General features: G+C 40.6%; 1 protein-coding gene across 10 annotated transcripts in view; it reads left to right on the top strand.

Annotated features, from left to right (window-relative positions):
* Positions 1 to 20,560, top strand: part of Fam184a (family with sequence similarity 184 member A) — a 133,941-nt gene that overhangs the window by 100,067 nt on the left and 13,314 nt on the right. For 7 of the 10 annotated variants that reach the window (XR_005090249.1, XM_028868369.2, XM_028868375.2 and 4 more), the window contains 5 exons: positions 6,138 to 6,350; positions 11,281 to 11,434; positions 17,161 to 17,288; positions 18,843 to 19,027; positions 19,459 to 19,605. Coding sequence is in view for 9 of the 10 variants with exons in the window: in XM_028868369.2 (XP_028724202.1) it covers positions 6,138 to 6,350; positions 11,281 to 11,434; positions 17,161 to 17,288; positions 18,843 to 19,027; positions 19,459 to 19,605 (827 nt within the window). In the remaining variant the exon portion in view is untranslated. The remainder of the gene's footprint in view (positions 1 to 6,137; positions 6,351 to 11,280; positions 11,435 to 17,160; positions 17,289 to 18,842; positions 19,028 to 19,458; positions 19,606 to 20,560) is intronic. The other 3 variants (XM_028868376.2, XM_028868373.2, XM_028868371.2) reach the window with 1 other exon arrangement.

The following is a 20,560-nucleotide window of genomic DNA, read 5'->3' as shown; positions in this document are numbered from 1 at the left end:
GCAAGACTTGGCTTCTATGTAGGTCATCCTTAAAAAAAAAAAATCAAGTGATTGTTGATGCATCTTATAGATGCTATCTAGTTTGCTAAGCTTAGTTTAGGATCTTCCAGGAAAACTCTTTCTTGGAATGGAATCGCCAAACAGAAGTTTTACAGAGTGACCATCATTTCATGACCTGAAATATATTCTTTTTTTAAAATATGTTTTTAACTGAAATATAATTTTATCACTTTCCCTTCTCCCTGTATTCTTTAGTAATAGCAAATTAGTAATCTTAAAAAAAGAATTAAAATGTCTCAGCCCCTTCCATCATTGTTCATGAAAAGGTATGTAAGTCATTGACATACTATCAATCATTCTTATTGTACTCTGCTAGGCCTCAGTTAGCCGTTTTTAGAGTTGCCTTCAATGTTTGAAAGTACCAGACTTTGTACCTTACAATTAGGCTCATCTGACTTTGAACAGTCCTACTTGTGTATTGGTAAAAGAAAGGCCTGTGTTCTTGAAGAGAGTGACATGATTTAACCCCAGCAGACTCTGACAGCTCTGTTAACTGACATCTGAGAAAGCAGGAAGGGCAGGGAACAGCGACTGCTGTGGGAAGGTCTCTGGCATGCCTGTAATCCCAGCACTTGAGAGTGGAGCCAGAAAGATTGGGAGTTCCAGGCCATTACCCGAGATATAGGAGACCCTGTTATAATAATAACAGTTTTTGAACATAAAAAAGAGTGGGGAGAGAAATTCTGTGTATGTCAGTCCTGTATCTGTAAGTCCAAGACTATCCTAGGTGATATGGCGAGACCCTGGTTCATAACCTACAGACCAACAAAACAAAAAATACCGAGTCATGTATCTGAATACCATGTATACCTTATGAATGCCATTTTGGAGGGAAGAAAAAAATAAAAATGTAAATTCACTATTCTCTCCAAAGAGAAAAAGTCATTAGCATCAACAAATGAAACCCAGAGTGCAACTGTTTTGAGGAGGCTACTCACAGCTGGCCCTGTGAATACCACTTTGTCAATACCCACAAGTTGGGGTACACCTTCATGACTTCATATCCAAAGTGGTGTTCTCTTTTCCTTCTGACACACTGGGATATGTGTCCCCATCAACAGCTTCAAACATTAAATACTAAGTTGTTGTTTAAGTATGTCCTGTGTCCACCTAGAAATTTTAGTATATAAAATATTAACCAGTATTTTATCAGATAAATTACCTATATTTGATGAAAACTATTCACTTATACTTAACATACTTTTCTACAAAACAAAATAGGTCATTATATTGAGACAGACCAGATCAAGCTCTATATCATTCAGCTACATCTCTAGCCTGAGACTCTTTATTTGATGTGCTCTAGAGTGTGTACCACACACATACAGTGCACACTTTTCACTTGGGTAACTAGAAACAAATATGTTGGTCTGCCTGGACTCAAGTCCGATGTGCTGAGCCAGAATCTCAGCGCACCAGGAGAGGTTACTGAAATATACAGCTAGGTTTGAGGGTCATTTACTATCTCGCAACAGGCTTTCTCTTGAGGACAGATTGTTTGTATGCTTTATGTGTTCCTTAATTTGGGTAATAAGACTGAAGGAGGAAAGAAAACCCAGTATCACATAAAAAAAAAACAAAAACAGAGAAGTTGGTAGGTTAATGTTGTGCCCGGTTGGTGTCTTGTCATATCTGGCACCCTCAATTTGAACTGTTTACTTTTAGAGACAGTGATACAATCGACATACATTTGAATACTAATAAGTTACTAAATGACTAGATTAGTTCCAGTGTTTATGTTGAGCAGCGTCAACACACATGTGGAAAAGGCCCAGGGCCTTTATGAAGGGCTCCACAGAGAGACAAGATGATTTCTCCTATATTAAAAAAAAAAAAAAGCGTATATTTTAATGTGTTTTCTTTTTGACATTTCTACAAAATTCTGTCTTTAATGCCATATTTTCTAAAAGAGAGTAAACTTTTATTTTCAAAAGGTATTGCTAAATTGTTGCAAGCTAGAGAGAGAGCCTGTTACTTAATTATACCCACATAGACTGGTAAGAATTTTTAAAATAAGGATTTACTTTTCTGAAATAAAAGTTCTCATATTTTTTAAATGGATTAAAATAGGCAAGATAGCTTAGCGGCTAAGATCCCTGGCTGTTCTTCCAGAGGACCTGGGTTCAGTTCCTAGCACCCACATGGCACCTCACAACCCTCTGTAATTCCAGTTCTGGGGGACTTCTCTGGCCTTTGCGACACTACATCATGTGATATACAGACATAATATGGGGGCCAAACACCCATACACATAAAAATAAGTCTTTTAAAAAGGTAAAGGGATAAATGTCCAAAAGTTTATGACACACAAAGACACAAATACCGTATGTACAGTACTTAATTTGAGTGTAGTATACAATTCAAAGCAACTCCTATTTCTCATTCACTATTCAACAAGTCTTTCTAGATATTCTCCACCTTTTATTGATCAAGGCTGTCCAAACCTTTCATGTAGACCCCTATCCTTGTTTTATTTTGAATTAATGCCACTTGATATCAATAAGTATTTATAGACTATATTAAGCTCAGGTGCTTAAATGATGTCTCTAAAACATTAGTTCATATTACACTGCTTTGCTCAAGATCTGTCCTGTTCATGGTATGCAATTTTCCCGCTAAATAAAGGCTGACTTACTTCCTGCTGCCCTACTAATGTGTTCTCTTGCAGTGCTGCGTGGCATGATAAGGCTTCCTGCATATAACTCACATCACTGCATTGAGCATGAATGCAAAGACTTTGGAGTCTGTGTGCCTCCAAAGTTAAGAATACACAACAAGTATATTTGACTACTAAATTGCATGGTGCTTTCTACATTTAGAGTCCGTTACTTTCTAGACTGTAGATTCAAATATTAATCATACATTCGAAGTCAGAACATTATGTTTTGGAGTTCTCTTAAGGTAAAGTATGTTATACTGTAAAATATTTAAGCTGGAAAAAATTTATAAACTGCTTATATTTTAAATGTATATTACTGTGAAAATTCTTTTATTTTAATGTTATTTCCTCATAAGCTTCACATTTAAATAGTTCAAATATAAGTTGATGTATAGACAGATTAATACAATTTGGTGCAGTTGTGATCCAGTTAACACCACGGGAGGCAATAAACATTTAAAGCAGGTGTTAGAAAAATAAAACATGTGCAAGGCCAAGTGAATGGGTGACTTCTTACTAACTTAAACACTTAGAGCAGCAGTTCTCAACCTGTGGGTCCAGACCCCCCACAGAGGTTGCATATCAGATAGCCTGCATATCAGATATTTACATTATGATTCATAGCATAACAGTTATGAAGTAACAACAAAAATGATTTTATGGTCGGGGTCACCACAACATGAGAAACTTATTAAATAAAGGGTAGCAATATTAGGAAGACTGAGAACCACTGATATAGAGAGGACAATCTGGGGCCACTGACAGCCCCGATGGTATCTCTGGGCAAAGCAAAACTTCATGTGTACTCTTTCTGAATGAACCCAGGCTGTGCCAGGGCGTACAGCTTGGAAAGGAAAATGCTAGTTAGATTTTAGTTCCTACGTGGTCAGGTGCCAAGGAAGAGCTTTGAGAATATGAGTTAAAATTGTACATGTGACACACACTGTCCTTACATTTCCCATATGTGTCTAACAAGTTAACAGCAGAGAAACATAAGGTAGTCGCCATGAGACCCATCCTGATGCTGAGACTAGTACTGAACCTGTAAGAGAGTGGATAGGTGCCTTTCTCTCTCATGACCCTGCTGACTGGGCAGAGAGTGACTACCAATTACAGATCAGTGTTCTCAGTCCTGATTACTACTGTTGCCTTTTATGACTTCCCTTTTCCTTCTGGATTCTCCTTAGTACTTATTTCATCCTGATGTTCCTTGCCTAAAACTGTGAGCACTAAACTATAATCCTGTTCCACGTCATGACCTTATCAGTTGCTGTGTCTTTTTCATGAAGTTAGCCACGTGTGTTGTTCACACCCACAATCTCTGAACTCAGGTGGATTACCGTAAATTCCAGGCTAGTCTTGGCTACAGAGCAAGACCCTGCCTGTCTCAGAAGACTTGTGAAAAGCTGAGTTGCCTGGAATCAGATTTACAGTTTCTCCCTTGGCCCCCACATCTGTAAAGTCTCTGATACATACCATTGTATAAAAAGTAATCATTCATAAAGTTTCAACAGGTAAAACAGCTCTTTTGAAAGTACATAATGACAGATCAAATGTCTGTGTCAGCTGCATCATTTCTCACCAGAGCTTGGCTATTTCCTTTACGACATGCACTGACTCTTCTAATCCGGGTTTGTAACTTTGTAACATGCACTGACTCTTCGAACTAATCCTGCTTTGTAACTTTGTCCCAAACCTTCTGTGTAGCTAATCTTGCAGCCAAGCTCCCTGCAGAGACTTCTTCCGGCTGCTTTTAGCCTTCTGTGTTTGCCAGTGAGTGATTCTCCCCTCTTGTTTTGCTTGGCATTGTGGGTGAGTCCCCAGTCTGGCCTCCTTCTCCTGTGCTTTCCTTGTGAGACAAGTTAAGTGGCCTGCTCCTGCCACCAACACATCAAAGGAAAATTGTAGCCAATAAAAAGAGAAAGGGCTCCTGCTCAGTGTAGGGTGCCCTCCTCCGTTGGCTTTGGAGGATACAGGGACTGTTTGCTTAGGTATGAGTGAATGATGTCTTAAGTTGTTTACAAGGCACATTTTACAACTTTTTATTAAGTTGTTTACAAGGTGCATTTTACGACTTTTTATCTGGACTCTAAGTTGCTCTTCTCTTTAGACTTCTTTCAGAGTAAGGTTGACCTACACTGTTTCAGGTTAGAATGACCTGTGGATAAGATTGGAAATAGGTAAAATAAACTGTTTCACCAGCTACATGTATTTATATGTACATAACACACACACTTATCTATACTCGGATGCTTTTTCTTCTTAGGAAAGACTTCATTTTAATTAAAACAGCCAGAGATGATGCTTGACATATTTAGGCTAATGTTTTTGGTTGACAAAAGGATGACAAATCACTTTCCACTTCAGTGGTTAAAGGGCGCTTACTCCTCTTCTGGATTTGGGGCTCCGCAGTCATGTCTGGTAGCCTACAACTGCCTATATCCTCAACTCCAGGGGATAGGATCAGATGCCCTCTCCCAGCCTCTGTGGGCACCCTCACAAATATGGTATACATAAACATAAACACATGCACATCAAATAAATAAATAAATAAATAACCTGACAAATCTTTTGAAAGAGAAGGTCTTCAGTCCTTAGATAATCTCAGCTAAAAATACATACATACGTACAAACATACATAAATTATAAGCTGACAAATCCTTCAAAGGAGCAGGTCTTCTGTCCTCAAGTGATCTCAGCTGAAAATTAATTAATTACAAACCAACAAGTCGTTCAAAAGAGCAGGTCTTCAGTCCTCAAATAATCTCAGCTAACAAATACTGCTCTTCCCTGTATTCCAGAAGTACTCTAAGTGAAGGTGTGTGGAAACACCAGTTCCCACACCGTGGTGAGAATAGATACTAATATCGGAGAAGGAGGCCCTTCATTCCAAACCCACAGTCTTCAGAGTGACTTCAACTTACAACAGTGTTTGTTGCCTCCTGTTTCCAGTTATATAAATGATAAATGTATTGCAGCAAAGATGTACACTGGATTTCTAGATATGCTCTACAAATTCTGTATTATTTTATAAGCAATAGAATTGGGCCATTTTCAAGGTACCTTCTGAAAACAGACTTAAACTAGTGATAACGCAAGATTAGATTAGGGGGCTGGAGAGATGGCTCAGCCCATAAAGTGTCTTCGATCAAGCCTGTCAACTTGAGTTCAGTTCCCAGAACCCACATAGAGGTAGAAGCAGAGAACCGAATCCATGCTGCTTGCCTGTGACCGCCACATGCACACACCATACACACATCCAATAATAATAAAGTTTTGGATTAGGTTTTTATTGTAGACCATTTTAACTCAACAAGGCTGTTTCATAAGATCTATTTGGCCTGCTCACTCCCTGTGGGTCGGTTGTCTGTAAAGCACACCTTGCGTTTAGTCTCTGCTGTGTGTCTTCCTGGCGTAGATCTCCCTGCTCAAGCAGAACCTGGAGCTGCAGCTTTGCCAGTCACAGACATCTCTGCAGCAGCTGCAAGCTCAGTTCACCCAGGAGCGCCAGCGACTCACGCAGGAGCTGGAGGAGCTGGAGGAGCAGCATCAGCAGAGACACAAGTCCCTCAAAGAAGCGCATGTCCTCGCCTTCCAGACCATGGAAGAAGAGAAGGAAAAGGAGCAAAGGGTAAGGTTCCTGGGATACGTGTTCAGAGATCATCCAAGAGCTTGGTGATAATTAGCCTTCAGATTCTTCTTTGTAACAGCCTGTGGTCCATATGCAGCACAGTGTGGGCCTGATGTCGGGAATAAAGTAGGAACAACCAGCCTTCAGATTCTTAAGATTTCCAGTTTTTCTCTTTCTCCTTTGCTTTTTCTTTTTGCTTGAAAACATACATATTGTTTTATTGAAATATTCTCCAGGATGTGACTTCTTGTAGGAGTCACAGTTCGTAATCACACACACTAATTGTACACAAATGTAGTCAGAAAGTTTTCCTGTGTCCCGCCTGGTCCTGCAGCCACTCAGACCCAAGTAAACACATATAGGCTTTAAACTATGGCCATGGCAGACTTCTTTTTATCTAGCTCTTATATCTTAAATTAGCCCATAACTATTAATCTATGTATCACCATATGTTCTATGGCTTTACCTGCATCCTATTACATGTTGTTCCTTGGGTGGCTTGCTGGCATCTCTCTCCTGACCCTTCTGCAATGTTGGGGCATCCGTTCTTTAGCCTACAGGACCAGGCAGGACACAGGAAATCTTTCTGACTACACACAGTATCAGACAAGCTAGAATAGAGATAACATTGTTTATTTATCATAACACCAAGCTAAGCACATCTTTGGCTCCTTAACAGTTAACAGTTGTGATACAAATTCAGTCACTGTTCTAGTCATAGTGTATTATCGTAATAATCTTTCATCAAAGTTTTTTACAACTGAGTCTCTTGTGCCCAGGCTAGCCTTGAGGTCACTATGTAGCCCAGGCTGACTTTGAACGCCTAATCTTCCTGACCCAACCTCCCCAGCTGGGTTTACAGATGTGTGTTACCACACTCAGACTTATATAAAATTCCAAATTTGTTTTCACTCTGGGCCCACAAAAAATAAATGGATTTGAGAGATGTGTAGTTTTTTTGTTTTCTAATCTTGGATTTTTCCCTTACATTCTATTTTCTCTTTGTGTAAAAAAAAAAATGATGAAATAAATTAAAAATGTTTTAAATATAATTTCCTTGTAACATAACCCCATAGCTAATATGAAAAATTATAACTACAATAACTTAAAAGGGATTTAAATCATGTTATTGGGTTATTATCATAGTCTTTACTTTGTGTGTAAGCACACGCACATGTGTACATCTGCACAAGCATGTGTAGAGACTGGATGCTGATGCCGGGTGACTTCCTTTATTGCTCTCCTATTTTGTTTTAAGGAGACAGGGCCTTTCACTGAGGCTGGTGCTCACTGATGAACTAAACTGCCCAGTGAGGTCCAGGGAACTTCCCGTGCCACCTCCCAGTGCTGGGATTACAGATGAGCACTGACCTGCCTGTCTTTTTACATGAATGCTGGGGATCTGAACTCAGGTCCAGGGCTAGGGACATGGCTCAGTGGGTAAAACATGTGCCACTCCACTATAAAGACCAGAGTTCAGATCCTCAGAAGTCATGTACAGTCATGCACAGTAGCTTGCATCTATAATCCGTGTTCTTATGGTGGGTAGTGACAGGAGAAACCCCAGAAGCTCATGGGTCAGCTAGCCTGCTGTATGTGTCAAAACACCAAGAAACTGCCTCAAACAAGATGGATGGCAAGGACCAACACCCTAAGTTGTCTTCTAACCAACACACACACACACACACACACACACACACACACACACACCGTGTATATCTGCAATCACACACATGCTTATATAGAAGCACATACACAGCAAAATTTATGCTCACTGAAACATCTTCCTAGCCCCCATATTATTATATTCTCTGCTAGGATCTCTGAATAGCTATCACTTTGCTTTATTTTCTAGGGGGTGGGGTGTGTGTATGTTTGTGTTCATATAGCTGTGTGCATTTGCATGTGAAGCAGGGGGTCAATGTCAGCTGTTTTCCTGGGGTTCTCCACACATGTTTTTTCCTTAGATTGAGTCTTTCAATACCTGGAGCTTATCCATTCAGATAGGCTATCTGGTCAGTGTGCTCCCAGAATCCATCTGTCCCTGTGCCCTCCCATCCTGGGGTTACAGACACGCACTGCTGCCCCTGGCTTTTTTATGTCAGTACTAGAGATCCACGTGTGAGTCATCAGGCTGGTGCCAGGCGCTTTACCTAAGCCATTTCCACAGCACGCATGGTTTAGTTGTAAACCCTTAGTGTGACACAATTAGAATATGGTTCATTTTTGTTTAGGTCATCTCTTTTTTCTGTTTTTTTCGAAACTGGGTTTCTCTGTGTAGTTTTGGTGTTTGTCCTGGATCTTGCTCTGTAGAACAGGCTGGCCTTGAACTCACAGAGATCTGCCTGGCTCTGCCTCCCGAGTGCTGGGCGCCCAGCTTGTTTAGCTCATTTCTTAACAATATATTTTTCACCTTCTTCCAATGACCTTAGTATAACAAAGATTCTGTAGATGATCCAGTCATACTCTCATTGTCAACAGATAAAGGCTGTTTAGTAGTTTTTTATTCAGGTGCAGGCACTAGTTTAAGAAATGATGTAAATAAATTAAGGTTGAATTCAACAGTGATTATAGCTTTTCACACTTTTTTTGTGTTGACAGCTGTTAACCTTAGAGTCTTTGATATGTACAAAATATTTTCGTTGTATACAAAAATAAATCATTTTAGAGAAATCTTACACTTCTAAAAACAAAGAAACACCTTACTTATATCGTAAGCTGTAATCTATAAATCGTGTCCAGAAAACCAAGGAGGTTCCTTTGGTTAGGAATTAAACTTGGCCAGGCGGTGGTGGTAGCGAATGCCTTTAATCCCAGCACTCGGGAGGCAGAGCCAGGCAGATCTCTGTAAGTTCGAGGCCAACCTGGTCTACAGGGTGAGATCCAGGACAGGCACCAAAACTACACAGAAAAACCCTGTCTCAAAAAAACCAAAAACCAAAAAAAAAAAAAAAAAAAAAAAAAAAAGTATTAAACCTGATAAGTTGGGCATGGTGCAGGAGGATCAGGGTCAGCTTTGAGAACAGGCTCAGCTACATGAAAACTTGTCTCAAAACAAACAGAAACAAGAGTCAGGAAAGGCTGGGCAGTGTTCTTTTTGAATTGAAGTAACACATGAATGCTTATCGGTAGATAAATGCTATACAGTTGCATTTTTAAAGTCATTGAACTTTTATCTTCAGAAGAAATCAGAACTTGAAATGTTTCCGCGTTGTCATTATTCCAACATGGGTGAAATGAAGGTTGTTTCACTGAGACAGAACCCACAGCTAGCTTCATTTCACCCATATTGGAAGACACTCTTGCTTCATTTCTAAAAAGCATTTTTCATATAGTGATAAGTAACCAAACACTAAATTTTAAAACACCACTTTTCTGTTAAAGAAATGTAGCCCTAGTTATAGGACATAGTCTCTCATAAACATTTCATTTTAGAACTTAGAGTAAAAGAAAAGCAACAAAAATTCTGTCGGGGGTCAGTTCATCTCTCACCCGTAAGGACCTGGGCTGGGGTATTTTCTCTTAACCGCGTGTAGACTGTTACATCCATGGAACCTTTTAAGCAACTTATCACATGCAATCTGTAATAGCTGCTCTTATGTCACTGTGACAGAATACTTGACAGAATGTCGTTTTAGCTTGTCCTTCAGGAGACATGGACTAATGTCCCCTCACTCCAGGTAGGACACTGACAGCAGACCAAAACAGCAAATCTAGCTTGATAAACCGACGAGATTAATTGGGATTATTGACAGGGACACATACCACCAAAGACAAATGCCCCAGATCCTTCCTCCAGGAGCCTTTAACCCTCGGGGAGGGGTCTCGTGGCCTGGTGAGCTCTTCTCCCCTTCATGAGAGAATGCTTGTAGACTCAGCTGTGAGGGTCTTCTGCTTGTAGACTCAGCTCTGAGGGTCTCCTGCTTGTAGACTCAGCTCTGAGGGTCTTCTGCTTGTAGACTCAGCTCTGAGGGTCTTCTGCTTGTAGACTCAGCTCTGAGGGTCTTCTGCTTGTAGACTCAGCTCTGAGGGTCTTCTGCAGGACAGCACCGCTGCTCTGACTTCAAGACCATGGCCATACCACACCCAGAGGGAAGGGCTCCACAGCACAGGAAACTCGGGGAGAAAGCGTTTACTTTGGCACAGAGTTTCAAGTTGGGGGAAGCACAGTGGAGCTTGTAGTGATGGGAGCTCCATACGTCACCATAGTCCAGGAAGCAGAGAGGAAGCCAGAACCGGGCCTGAGCTGCATCTTTCAAAGTCTTGTTGGTGGTGACTTTCTGCTTCCAGGTAGTCCCGCTTCCTAAAGGTTCCACACAGTTGCTCCAAAAAGCACCATGAGCCAGGGAGCAGGTGATCAACACATTAGTGTAGAGGAATAAACAAGAAGCACTTCTGGCTACTTACTCTCAGGGAATTGCTTCTTCACACAAATATTTTATAAAAATTAGCTGTGAAAGATTTAATTAGAGTGACGTTTCCTAAACACCCTCAGTGTGCATAGGCAGACCTAATGAGGAATGGGCTTGGTGTTGTTTTCTTTCTTTTTTGTTTTTGTTTTTGTTTTGTGTTGGTTTCTTAATGACATCTCCCTTCTCCTCTCCTTTCTGGATACACAGGATTTTTTCCTTAGTTTTCAGTAGTTTGTATCCTTGGTAACTTTAGAAAATGATTTCATTTGAAAACCGCCTGAAGTTAAAGGTCTGTATTTCCAAATTCAACAAAACACACTGAGCCAAACTGGTTTCATAATTAGTTTTCTACTGAACGGACCCAATGAATTTGTTTTCCAGTTACAGTTACTTTATATCTCATTTTCATGAGGGGGAACTAAGGCAGCTGAATCTCCTTGAACACCAGGCTCCCGAGCTGTTTTCTGTTTCGTTGCCTATATTCTAGCAAAATAATTTGATTTGCTTCTCCTGTCTAGGCTCTGGAGAGTCACTTACAGCAGAAACATTCTGCAGAGCTGCAGTCCCTGAAAGACGCCCACCGAGAGTCCATGGAGGGCTTCCGCATGGAGATGGAGCAGGAGCTCCAGACGCTCCGGTTTGAACTAGAAGACGAAGGAAAAGCTATGCTTGGTATTGTGGGGAGGATTATAATCTTGTCATACTTATTTGTATGTTCCTCCATTGGAACCCTCAACAGAAAGCATCAAGTTGTAAATTTCAGTCTGGGAACATCAAAATGATGTTACAGTGTGAAGAGGCAAGGAGGAAGGCTAAAATGGCGCCAGCTTCCTCTGCCCTCTGAGAAGGTGGTGTTCATAAGTGGTTTGTCTGTCTTCATGGACCTAAATGAAGGCAGGACACTTAGGGATCCCAAAAATCAGTCACTGTCCAATAGCCCCATGCACCTACACATGCACTTCCAAACATACACCAATGCATGCATTCCCACATCCACCCTCACACATGCACCCACAGGTGTATTCATACCCTTGCACTCATGCAATCACCCACACACAAAAACCAAACACATATCCACTCAACGCATTCACATGTGCACCCCACACATGGCTCATGGCTTGGACTTTGCAGTCATGTGTTTTTACTTCAGGATTTTGGTTTGGTAAGAAAGGGGGGGGCACGACAGCCTTTTTATAGAAGTCTGTGTCATATGGTATTCTTTCCTATGAGATGGTTCTTTGTAAAATGAGATACATTTTGAAGAAAAAGTTAGATTGTATTTACAAATTTGTTTATGGTTTTGTTTTTTGATGTTATCAGATAATTCATTCCTGCCATCTCATTTTCCTTCTGTTTGTTTTAATTCCAAATTCTCTTGGTATTTTTTCCTGTGTGTTTGGCATACTGCAGTGCACACTCTTTCCAGGTGGAACTTGGGAGCAAAGAGGACTAGCAGGGTGTGAGTGACTGTCCGGAACTTAAAGGGAGCCATGTGTCCTGTCCGTCACCCATTGGACTGATGCTGAATTCCTAGGCCATGTTGTTACAGATCTCACTTCTCTTTGAGAAGCCGCTGTGACACCTGGTGTGAAAGTCACAGCAATGGTGAATAGTGTGAAAATCATAGCAACAATGAACATGTATCAAAGATTTGTGAAATATCCACTTGTGTGCTAGAGGCTGCACTGTGCGGCTTCATTAAAAATGAACTCCTGCTCTGCCTTTGCACAGAGCTGAGAGTTAAGATCAGAGGTGGCCTTTGTAGCATTATGACCAGAGAGGGATGCAATTTCCACAGTTGTGTGAGGTGGGGTTGAAAGAGCCAAGAGTTAGAACTGTTCCTGTGCAGCCCACTGAAATGTGATTTAAATACCATCTTGTTGAAAGAAGACCTTGGCATCTCTGAAAAGTTTTCTTTTTAAGATAACCATAGATTCACATACCTTCTCTTAAGTTTAATTTTTTTGAGAATTTCATGCATGAGTATTTACATCGTTTCCACCACTCTCCCCTAGTTCCTTCCATGTCCCTTGTTTCTTCCTAAGTTCATGACCTTTTCTTCCTTAATTATTATTCCATATATGTATATATGTATTTGTATATAAGTGCAGCCTGCTGAGTCCAAGGCCTCCGTTGTTGCTTATACATACAAATATTTAGGGCAGACCCCTTGGCATTGAGTAAACTTCTCCCTGGAGAAGACTGATTGTCCCTCCTCTGAAGCTGTCAATTACCCCTAGTTCTTATCTAGGGGGAGGGCCTATGAGATCTCCCATCCACGGGGCCATGTCTGCTGATGCTGTCATTGCCCGGGTCTAGTTTAGAGGACCATATCCTTGAGATTCCATGGATGCAGCTTCCCTGTCATATACAGAAGAAATGATACAAAAAGATGCTCTCGTGCCTTTTCCCATTTCCCAGTGATTGCATCCTATAAAAGTGTATTCAAGCCGGGCGGTGGTGGCGCACGCCTTTAATCCCAGCACTCGGGAAGCAGAGGCAGGCGGATCTCTGTGAGTTCGAGGCCAGCCTGGGCTACCAAGTGAGTTCCAGGAAAGGCACAAAGCTACACGGAGAAACCCTGTCTCGAAAAACCAAAAAAAAAAAAAAAAAGTGTATTAAAATGTCACAGCTAGAATATTGATATGGATACTGGTAAGATGCAGAACTTTTAGATCATGGGGGAACACACCTTCTTCCCGCCTTTCCTGCCTGGGATTCCTGGTGAACCTCAGGCTGGTCTCCATTTCTACAGCATTGACAGTTTGAGAATGCCATCATTTTTATATGTGCAATCTACAGTGTTTTGTTGCACGAATCCTAATTGGTCTTATAATAAAAACCCGGAGCCAGATATGGAGGTCAATGATGAAAGATCAGAGAGACAAAGGAGCAAGCCACTAGAGAACTTCTCAAGGTCACCGAATCCTTGGGCAGAATGGAAGGCAAGATCCTATCTCCACAAATCCTCAGACTGAATGCCCGAGTCCTCAGCCTAAAGGCTCTCATTCCTGTCTCCTCACGCCTTATATCTCTTTCTCCACCCAGCCATTTCACTTCCTGTCTCAACTTTCCTAGTGCTGGGATTAATGGCGTGTGTGATTCCCAAATACTGGGGTTAAAGATGTGTGCCACCACTGCCTGGCTCTGTTTCTCACCTAGACTGGATCTGTCTCATGTAGCCCAGTGTGGCCTTGAACTCACAGAGATCCAGATGGATATTTGCCTCCTAAGTGCTAGGATTAAAGGTGTGTGCCACCACTGCCTGGCCTCTATGTTTAACTCTGTGACTGGCTCTGACCTCTGATCTTCAGGCAAGTTTTATTAGAGTACAACAAAATATCACCACAAGGTTTCTACAGAAATTGCCTTTTTTCACTCATTACAACATTCCAGCGTTACCTAGTTGTCGTGGGCATCTCTAGTTTGTTCCTTTTCTTTTCTTCCTAGTCATAGCTAATGCATCACCATATTCCTGTCTGTCCTTCAGTCATCGAAGATGCTCTGGGCTTCAGTTTGCTGTCATTTATGCATACAAACGTTCATGTGTTTGTTGTTTGTATAAATACAAGGTTCTGGTTGTCTGGAAGAAAAGCCAAGAGAAAAGTGTCATATAGTAGTTACGCATTTATTTAGTTTTTAAAGGCCCTGCCAGAATGCTCATCAGACTGCCTCTGCCATTTCGCAATCCCCTAGTATTGGATGAATGACCCCACTTCCCTTGCATCCCGCCAATCTTTGATATTGTGACTGTGTGTCATAATGTCTCATTATAGTTTTACTTTACATTTCCATAGTGGCTAGAGATGTTGAATATTTTTCATGTTCTCATCAACTTCATGCCTTCCTTTTTGGTTGGATTCTTCATTGTTACTGTTGAGTTTTAAGTATTCTACTTACATATTCTAGATACTAGTCCTTCGTCAGGATCCTTCAGGTCTGTTTACTCTATCACTCCCATGAACACACTCTCCCTGAGGTCACCACCGGCTTTTGGGCTATCATCCCTGACGGGTTCTCATCTTATTTTCTCTGTGCGCACATCTGGCCACTTTGGCCTTCTTGGGTCTTTCTTCTCTTAGTTTCTATGTTACTACATATTCTCACTGTACTGATTTTCTGATCTGTACCCTTTACTCTCATTTGCCAGACTTGTTTCCACATGTAATACTAAATACTGCTTTTCTCTTGTAATTCAGTTCTACGTGTGTGTGTGTGTGTGTGTGTGTGTGTGTGTGTGTGTGTGTGTGTGTGTGTCTTTAGTCTCTTCTTTTTTATCTACTTTCATGGCTTCGGCTATCACCTCTGTGCTGGGGACTTCAGATGGGTATTTCCACATTAAACCTCTTGTTTGTGTACATTAAATTGGTATTTATTGCTACATGTTAAGAAGTTGATTTTTAAACAGACTTTGAAATATGACCTTATCATTTCTGTGAGGTCCAGTGTCCTTATCTATCCCTGCACTTCTCACCCTGGTTAATGCTATCACTGTTCAGTTGTCAAAACTGGGAAAGTGGGAGCCATGTTGTTTCCCTTTCACTACATTCTGTCAGCCACTTCTTAAATCCTTTTACTGTGTGTTTCCTCTCATTTACTCCTCCTGCCACACTTACCTCAAGGCCAGGTGACTTCTCTCTTTTTTTAGATTTCATTTATTCTACTGTATGTGTGCGCGTGAGTGTGTTGCTCGTGTGTGTATATCTGTGCAGCACATACGTGCCTGGTGCCTTCAGAGGTCAGAAAAGGATATTGGAGCCCCTGGAACCGGAGTCCCAGACAATTGTGAGCAGCCGTGGGGGTGCTGGGAGTCAAGCCTGGCTCCACTGCAAGAACAAGTTCTCGTCACTGCTGAGCCATCTCTCCAGCCCCTTCTATCACTCTTTAAAATAAATCATCCTTGTCATAGCCTTCCTCCTGACTTGCCTTCTCACAGATCATTTTCTAGTTTTCTGGCAGAGAAAACTTTGAGATGCTTACACCTCACCCAAGACTCCCCACTTTAAATCCTCCCATGGTTCTTCAGGACAGGGTTGGCAAGTTTTTCTACTGAGGAAGCCCTTAGCACCAGGAGAAACTGAACTGAAGTTCTCCAGGAAGGCCTCAGGAGGAGCTTAAGTCGGCCAGCTGCAAGCAAGGGCGGCATCTCTTCAGCTAGATCTCGTGTTATAGCTTTAAAATCCACAATTTGCATTTTGCTCACACATACCTCCACATTAACACTTAAAAATGTTCGAGTAGCGTTCATGCTTCAGGAAGTACCATGGGTGAGCTCTGAGTTCTGTGAGAAGTGCGGCCACCCACAGCTCAGTTTGAGGACCAGGGGCCCGGAGTTTAAAGTAAAATCCACGTGGGTTCCATTTCCCTTTGTGCCGCCGTGTACCCTGTGACCTCCTGCCACACAGACTTCACAGCGTGGTGGACAGCCCAGACTCTGGCTTCTTTCGTCTGTTCTGCCTTCGTGATGTGAGCACCTGCTTCTCTCCTCAGGAGCCCCAGTTCAGTCCTGCTGTACCGCAGACCCGGTCACCGTAACGGTCTCTCTCCGATTGATGCCCAATCTGACTCTCAGAAAGTTGGGTACTTTTCACCACTGACTTTTCGTTATACTTCATATCAGCCTTCTGATATGCCAGTTAATTCCCTGGGGTAATGTCTTCACCTCTGGCTTGTGAAGTTATAAAGACAGTGTCAGATTTTACTTTCTCTTAGGATACTGGTGTCATTCAATAAATGTTGTGCACTGTATGAAATAATTAATTCCAGGGCCAGGCAAACCGCATGCCTGTAGTCCCAGTACATGGTAGATACACGAAGGAGAATCAAGATTTCAAGGCTCCAGTTGCATAGTGAGTTCCAAACCAGCCTTGGCTACATGAGACCCTGTCTCAAAAAAAAAAAAAAATTAAAATTGAAAATCAATTTCAAACTCTAATGAATGTGATGACTGACTGACCTCCAGATCATTAAGAGTGTTTATCAGCAAGTACTTTGTATATTCTAGGGATATTGTAATATAATTCCTACTGGGAGGAAAATTGCCTTTTAACCATTTGTCAAGGTACAACTCGAAAATCCATATTATTTTAATAATATAAAACAGCTGAAGCATTTCATCTCCACTACCACTTTATCGTCAAACTGAATTCACACACACACACACACACACACACACACACACACACACACACAAACCCTTTGTCATTTAAGTTCTTGACATTTTTTTACCCTCATCAAAGCTAAGTAGACTTCAAATCCACGTGTGATCATCTAGTTAATGCACATTTACAAGTGTCCTCATTGTAAAAGTTGCATTCTGGATCGATCGCTTACAGTTTCTTTCCCTGAGGTCTTAGCCGTGTTTTGAAGTTGTCTCACCCTTTTTCTTTGCATGCCAGCTTCCTTGCGGTCCGAACTCAACCATCAGCACGCAGCCTCAATTGATTTATTACGGCACAGTCACCATCAAGAACTGGCAGCCGCGAAAATGGAACTAGAGCGAAGTGTAGACATCAGCCGAAGGCAGGTAAGCATGAACACGCCGTGCCGATTCCTTCCATCTGGGTCCACGGAACCCTCATGCCAGGAGAGGGGCTTGTAATAACTGTTAATCGTACTAGTTATTATCAGTGTGATGAGGAGTGCTTTTTTACAACCTTATACATTATAATTACAATTATTTAAGTGTGTTTTTATCTTTTTATTTTTATCTATCTATCTATCTATCTATTTATTTATTTTGGTTTTTTTATTCAAGACAGGGTTTCTCTGTAGTATTTTGTGCCTGTCCTGGATCTTGCTTTGTAGACCAGGCTAGCCTTGAACTCAGAGATCCACCTGGCTCTGCCTCCCAAGTGCTGGGATTAAAGGCATGCACCACCACCGTCCGGCCAATTATTTATTTATTACAGTTATACAATTACATTTAATTTATGACCTTTTGACTAGATATTTTGCATTTTGTTTGCATCTTAGGAAAATAAACAATAAAATATGAAAAAAAATGTAAGAACAACTCTATTCCATAGAACTAGCCATGACAACATACCGTTCTGTGTCTGGGAGGACCATTGTGGTAGTTGATAGCCATACAGCCCAGGTTTGTCTAGTACAACCAAGAAATGACATTTTCAATTGTATGTATTTGAATTTAACTTAAACAGCCACATTGTATGACACAACTGTATAGAAGGAGTAGATCCTTCAAAAAGAAGAGGGATAATTCATATTCCCAAAGTATTAATTAGCCATTACTGCTTACACTTTTTAGACTTTGCTCTTTGGCCCAGTATACTTTTTTTTTAATTTGATAATCTATGATTGTGATGATACATATGTATGGAAGGATGTGGCATTGGGCACTGCAGAGAAAGTTGCTGTTAGCTTATTACACTTGCAAGTTTTATTTTGTTGGTCAACCATGTTAAGTGGTCAGCCTGGATTTGCTCTTCATGATATTTTAAATGAGCCACCTTGCAATCATAGAGGGAAGTTACTCTTCGACTATGTCTACAGTAAAGTTGACAAAGTCTACTTTAGAGAACTTGTAGAAAACATTGACTTGTAGGGAAATTCTTTCTAGACAGATAACTATTAGGACAGCAGTGAAAACAGGCAAAGTCTGCCTTTCTAAGGAATGGATTGTGTGTGTTGGGTAGTGAGCTCCCTAGAGGAAAACACTTTGAGAGTAAAGGACAGTGTTACCAGCAGTTTACTATAAGATCTGAACAACTTTACTCAAAGACCCGTGTTCTCCTCTTGACTCTGCCGTTGATCATGATTATCTTTTTAAAAAATCAGCTCGTAAGTAATGGTTTCCTCGTTCTAAAATGAGTGAGCGATGATTTCATCATCTTTTAGTCCCTTACAGCCCTGATAGTGCAACTGTATCCATGCAATTCTTCTTAGCCATGTGGAAGAGAAAGGGCCTTAAGGTTTTCTCATTTTGAGCAGTTTATTTTGAAGCCTTGTGAGAATGATTGATTATACTTACTATTCAAAATTGTCATTTTTCTCTCCCTCACATCAACCCAGAAAACAAATCTGTAGAAAACATTACAGCATTCTTTGGTTTTCGCAGAGTAAGGAGCACATGTGTAGAATAAGTGATCTCCAAGAGGAGCTACGGCACCGAGAGCACCACATCTCAGACTTAGACAAGGAGGTCCAGCACCTCCAGGAAAACCTAAGTACCCTAACGAAGGAACTGGAATTTAAGGGGAAGGAAATCCTCAGAATACGAAGTGAATCCAACCAGCAGATGAGGTATGCAGTAACTAAATCGGAACATGCATTGGACTGAAATACTGTAGGAGACATGCTTAGCAATATGTCCCTAGTTTTGTGACTAGAGTACTCTCCCAATACTACATTGAAGGCCACTTTTGACTATATGTGGTGGGTATGATATTATCTAGAAAATGTAATGTCTGCATTTTGATGATATATTTATTATTCATTAACTTTGGGAAATGACCATGATTAAAGTTTTTTTTTTAATTTTTATTAGAAAAAGCATTAAAGGAGACAAAATTTAACAGACGGTTATAACAAACTACATAGCTTAACTTAACCTGTGTACATTACTTTTCCAAATATTATACCAAAAAGGGGGCATTTCAAATCTGGTAGAACATAGAAGTTTTGAACACTTGACTTCAGAATAACATTTTCTTAACTACAAATAAATTAAACAGGTTGCATGAACAAGATTTAAACAAGAGACTTGAGAAAGAGCTGGATGTCATGACAGCAGATCACCTCAGAGAGAAAAATATCATGCGGGCAGATTTTAATAAGACTAATGAGCTACTCAAGGAAATAAATGCAGCTTTACAAGTGTCGTAAGTCATATTGCATTAAAGAAAGTTCGTGTGTGGATAATAAACTGAGGAGCATTGTGTCTAAACTCAGCCTACCTGTTTGAATCTAAGAAAAAAAATGATACTTATTGAGGAAGACTTAAGTACTATATTGTAGATGTAATACGTTATGTATGTTCTTTAATTAGGATAAGGCCATTGAATGATTTTGTTTCATTTGCTGCTATTGCCACAGGTCTGCTAAAGTAATACATATCTTAAGAGTGGCTGCCATGGCACATCACTTCTGTGGTGACGTCTCAAAGTGTATTCACTATGTAATGTGACGTTTTAGTACATTGTGAACAATAGAAATTTTATAAAGCCATGCATAAGTTAACCATACATATTTTACAAAAAAATCAAATGCCCTTCAAAGCAAACATAGACTTTTAACAATGTGGTTCCATTTAGCCAGTACATTGGTAGGTCCCAGGGAAAGAAAGGGGCAGAGACTTCATTTCCTATACTCAGGTACTACTGGAATTTCTACAATTAGCATTTAAGTGTTTTTTTCTTAATTTAAGAAATCTTAAAGTAAAATTACAAATAAAGTTATTACTCAAATTTAGTAAGCCTATTATTCAAGTCAAAATCTGTACATCTTTCCTAATGTTCATTAAGATTAACAGCCCCTGTCTTTCCAGGATCCTTACAAACTGCTGCAGAAAACCCACTTTGAATTCAGTCTGTCTCCCTGACCTAACCCCTGGTCACTTTAGGTTATCTTAGGTTTAACCTACTCTAAGCTGCTGCTAATGGCTTAGTCACTGATAGTCCTTCTTTTTCCAATTATCCAGCTACTTCAATAAAGTAAGAGTTAAGTCACCACTAACTACCCAGAGGGTCAGATTCTTGGCCTTATTGGACCACCTTCTGCATTTGGATTATTAATACCTAGTTACCTACCTCAAATATAGATACCATCTTCACATCT

The sequence above is a fragment of the Peromyscus leucopus genome, chromosome 8a (assembly GCF_004664715.2).
Source record: "Peromyscus leucopus breed LL Stock chromosome 8a, UCI_PerLeu_2.1, whole genome shotgun sequence".
NCBI lineage: Eukaryota > Metazoa > Chordata > Mammalia > Rodentia > Cricetidae > Peromyscus > Peromyscus leucopus.
The sequence above is the reverse complement of the archived record's forward strand: the minus strand, read 5'-3'. Positions and strand labels throughout refer to the sequence as shown.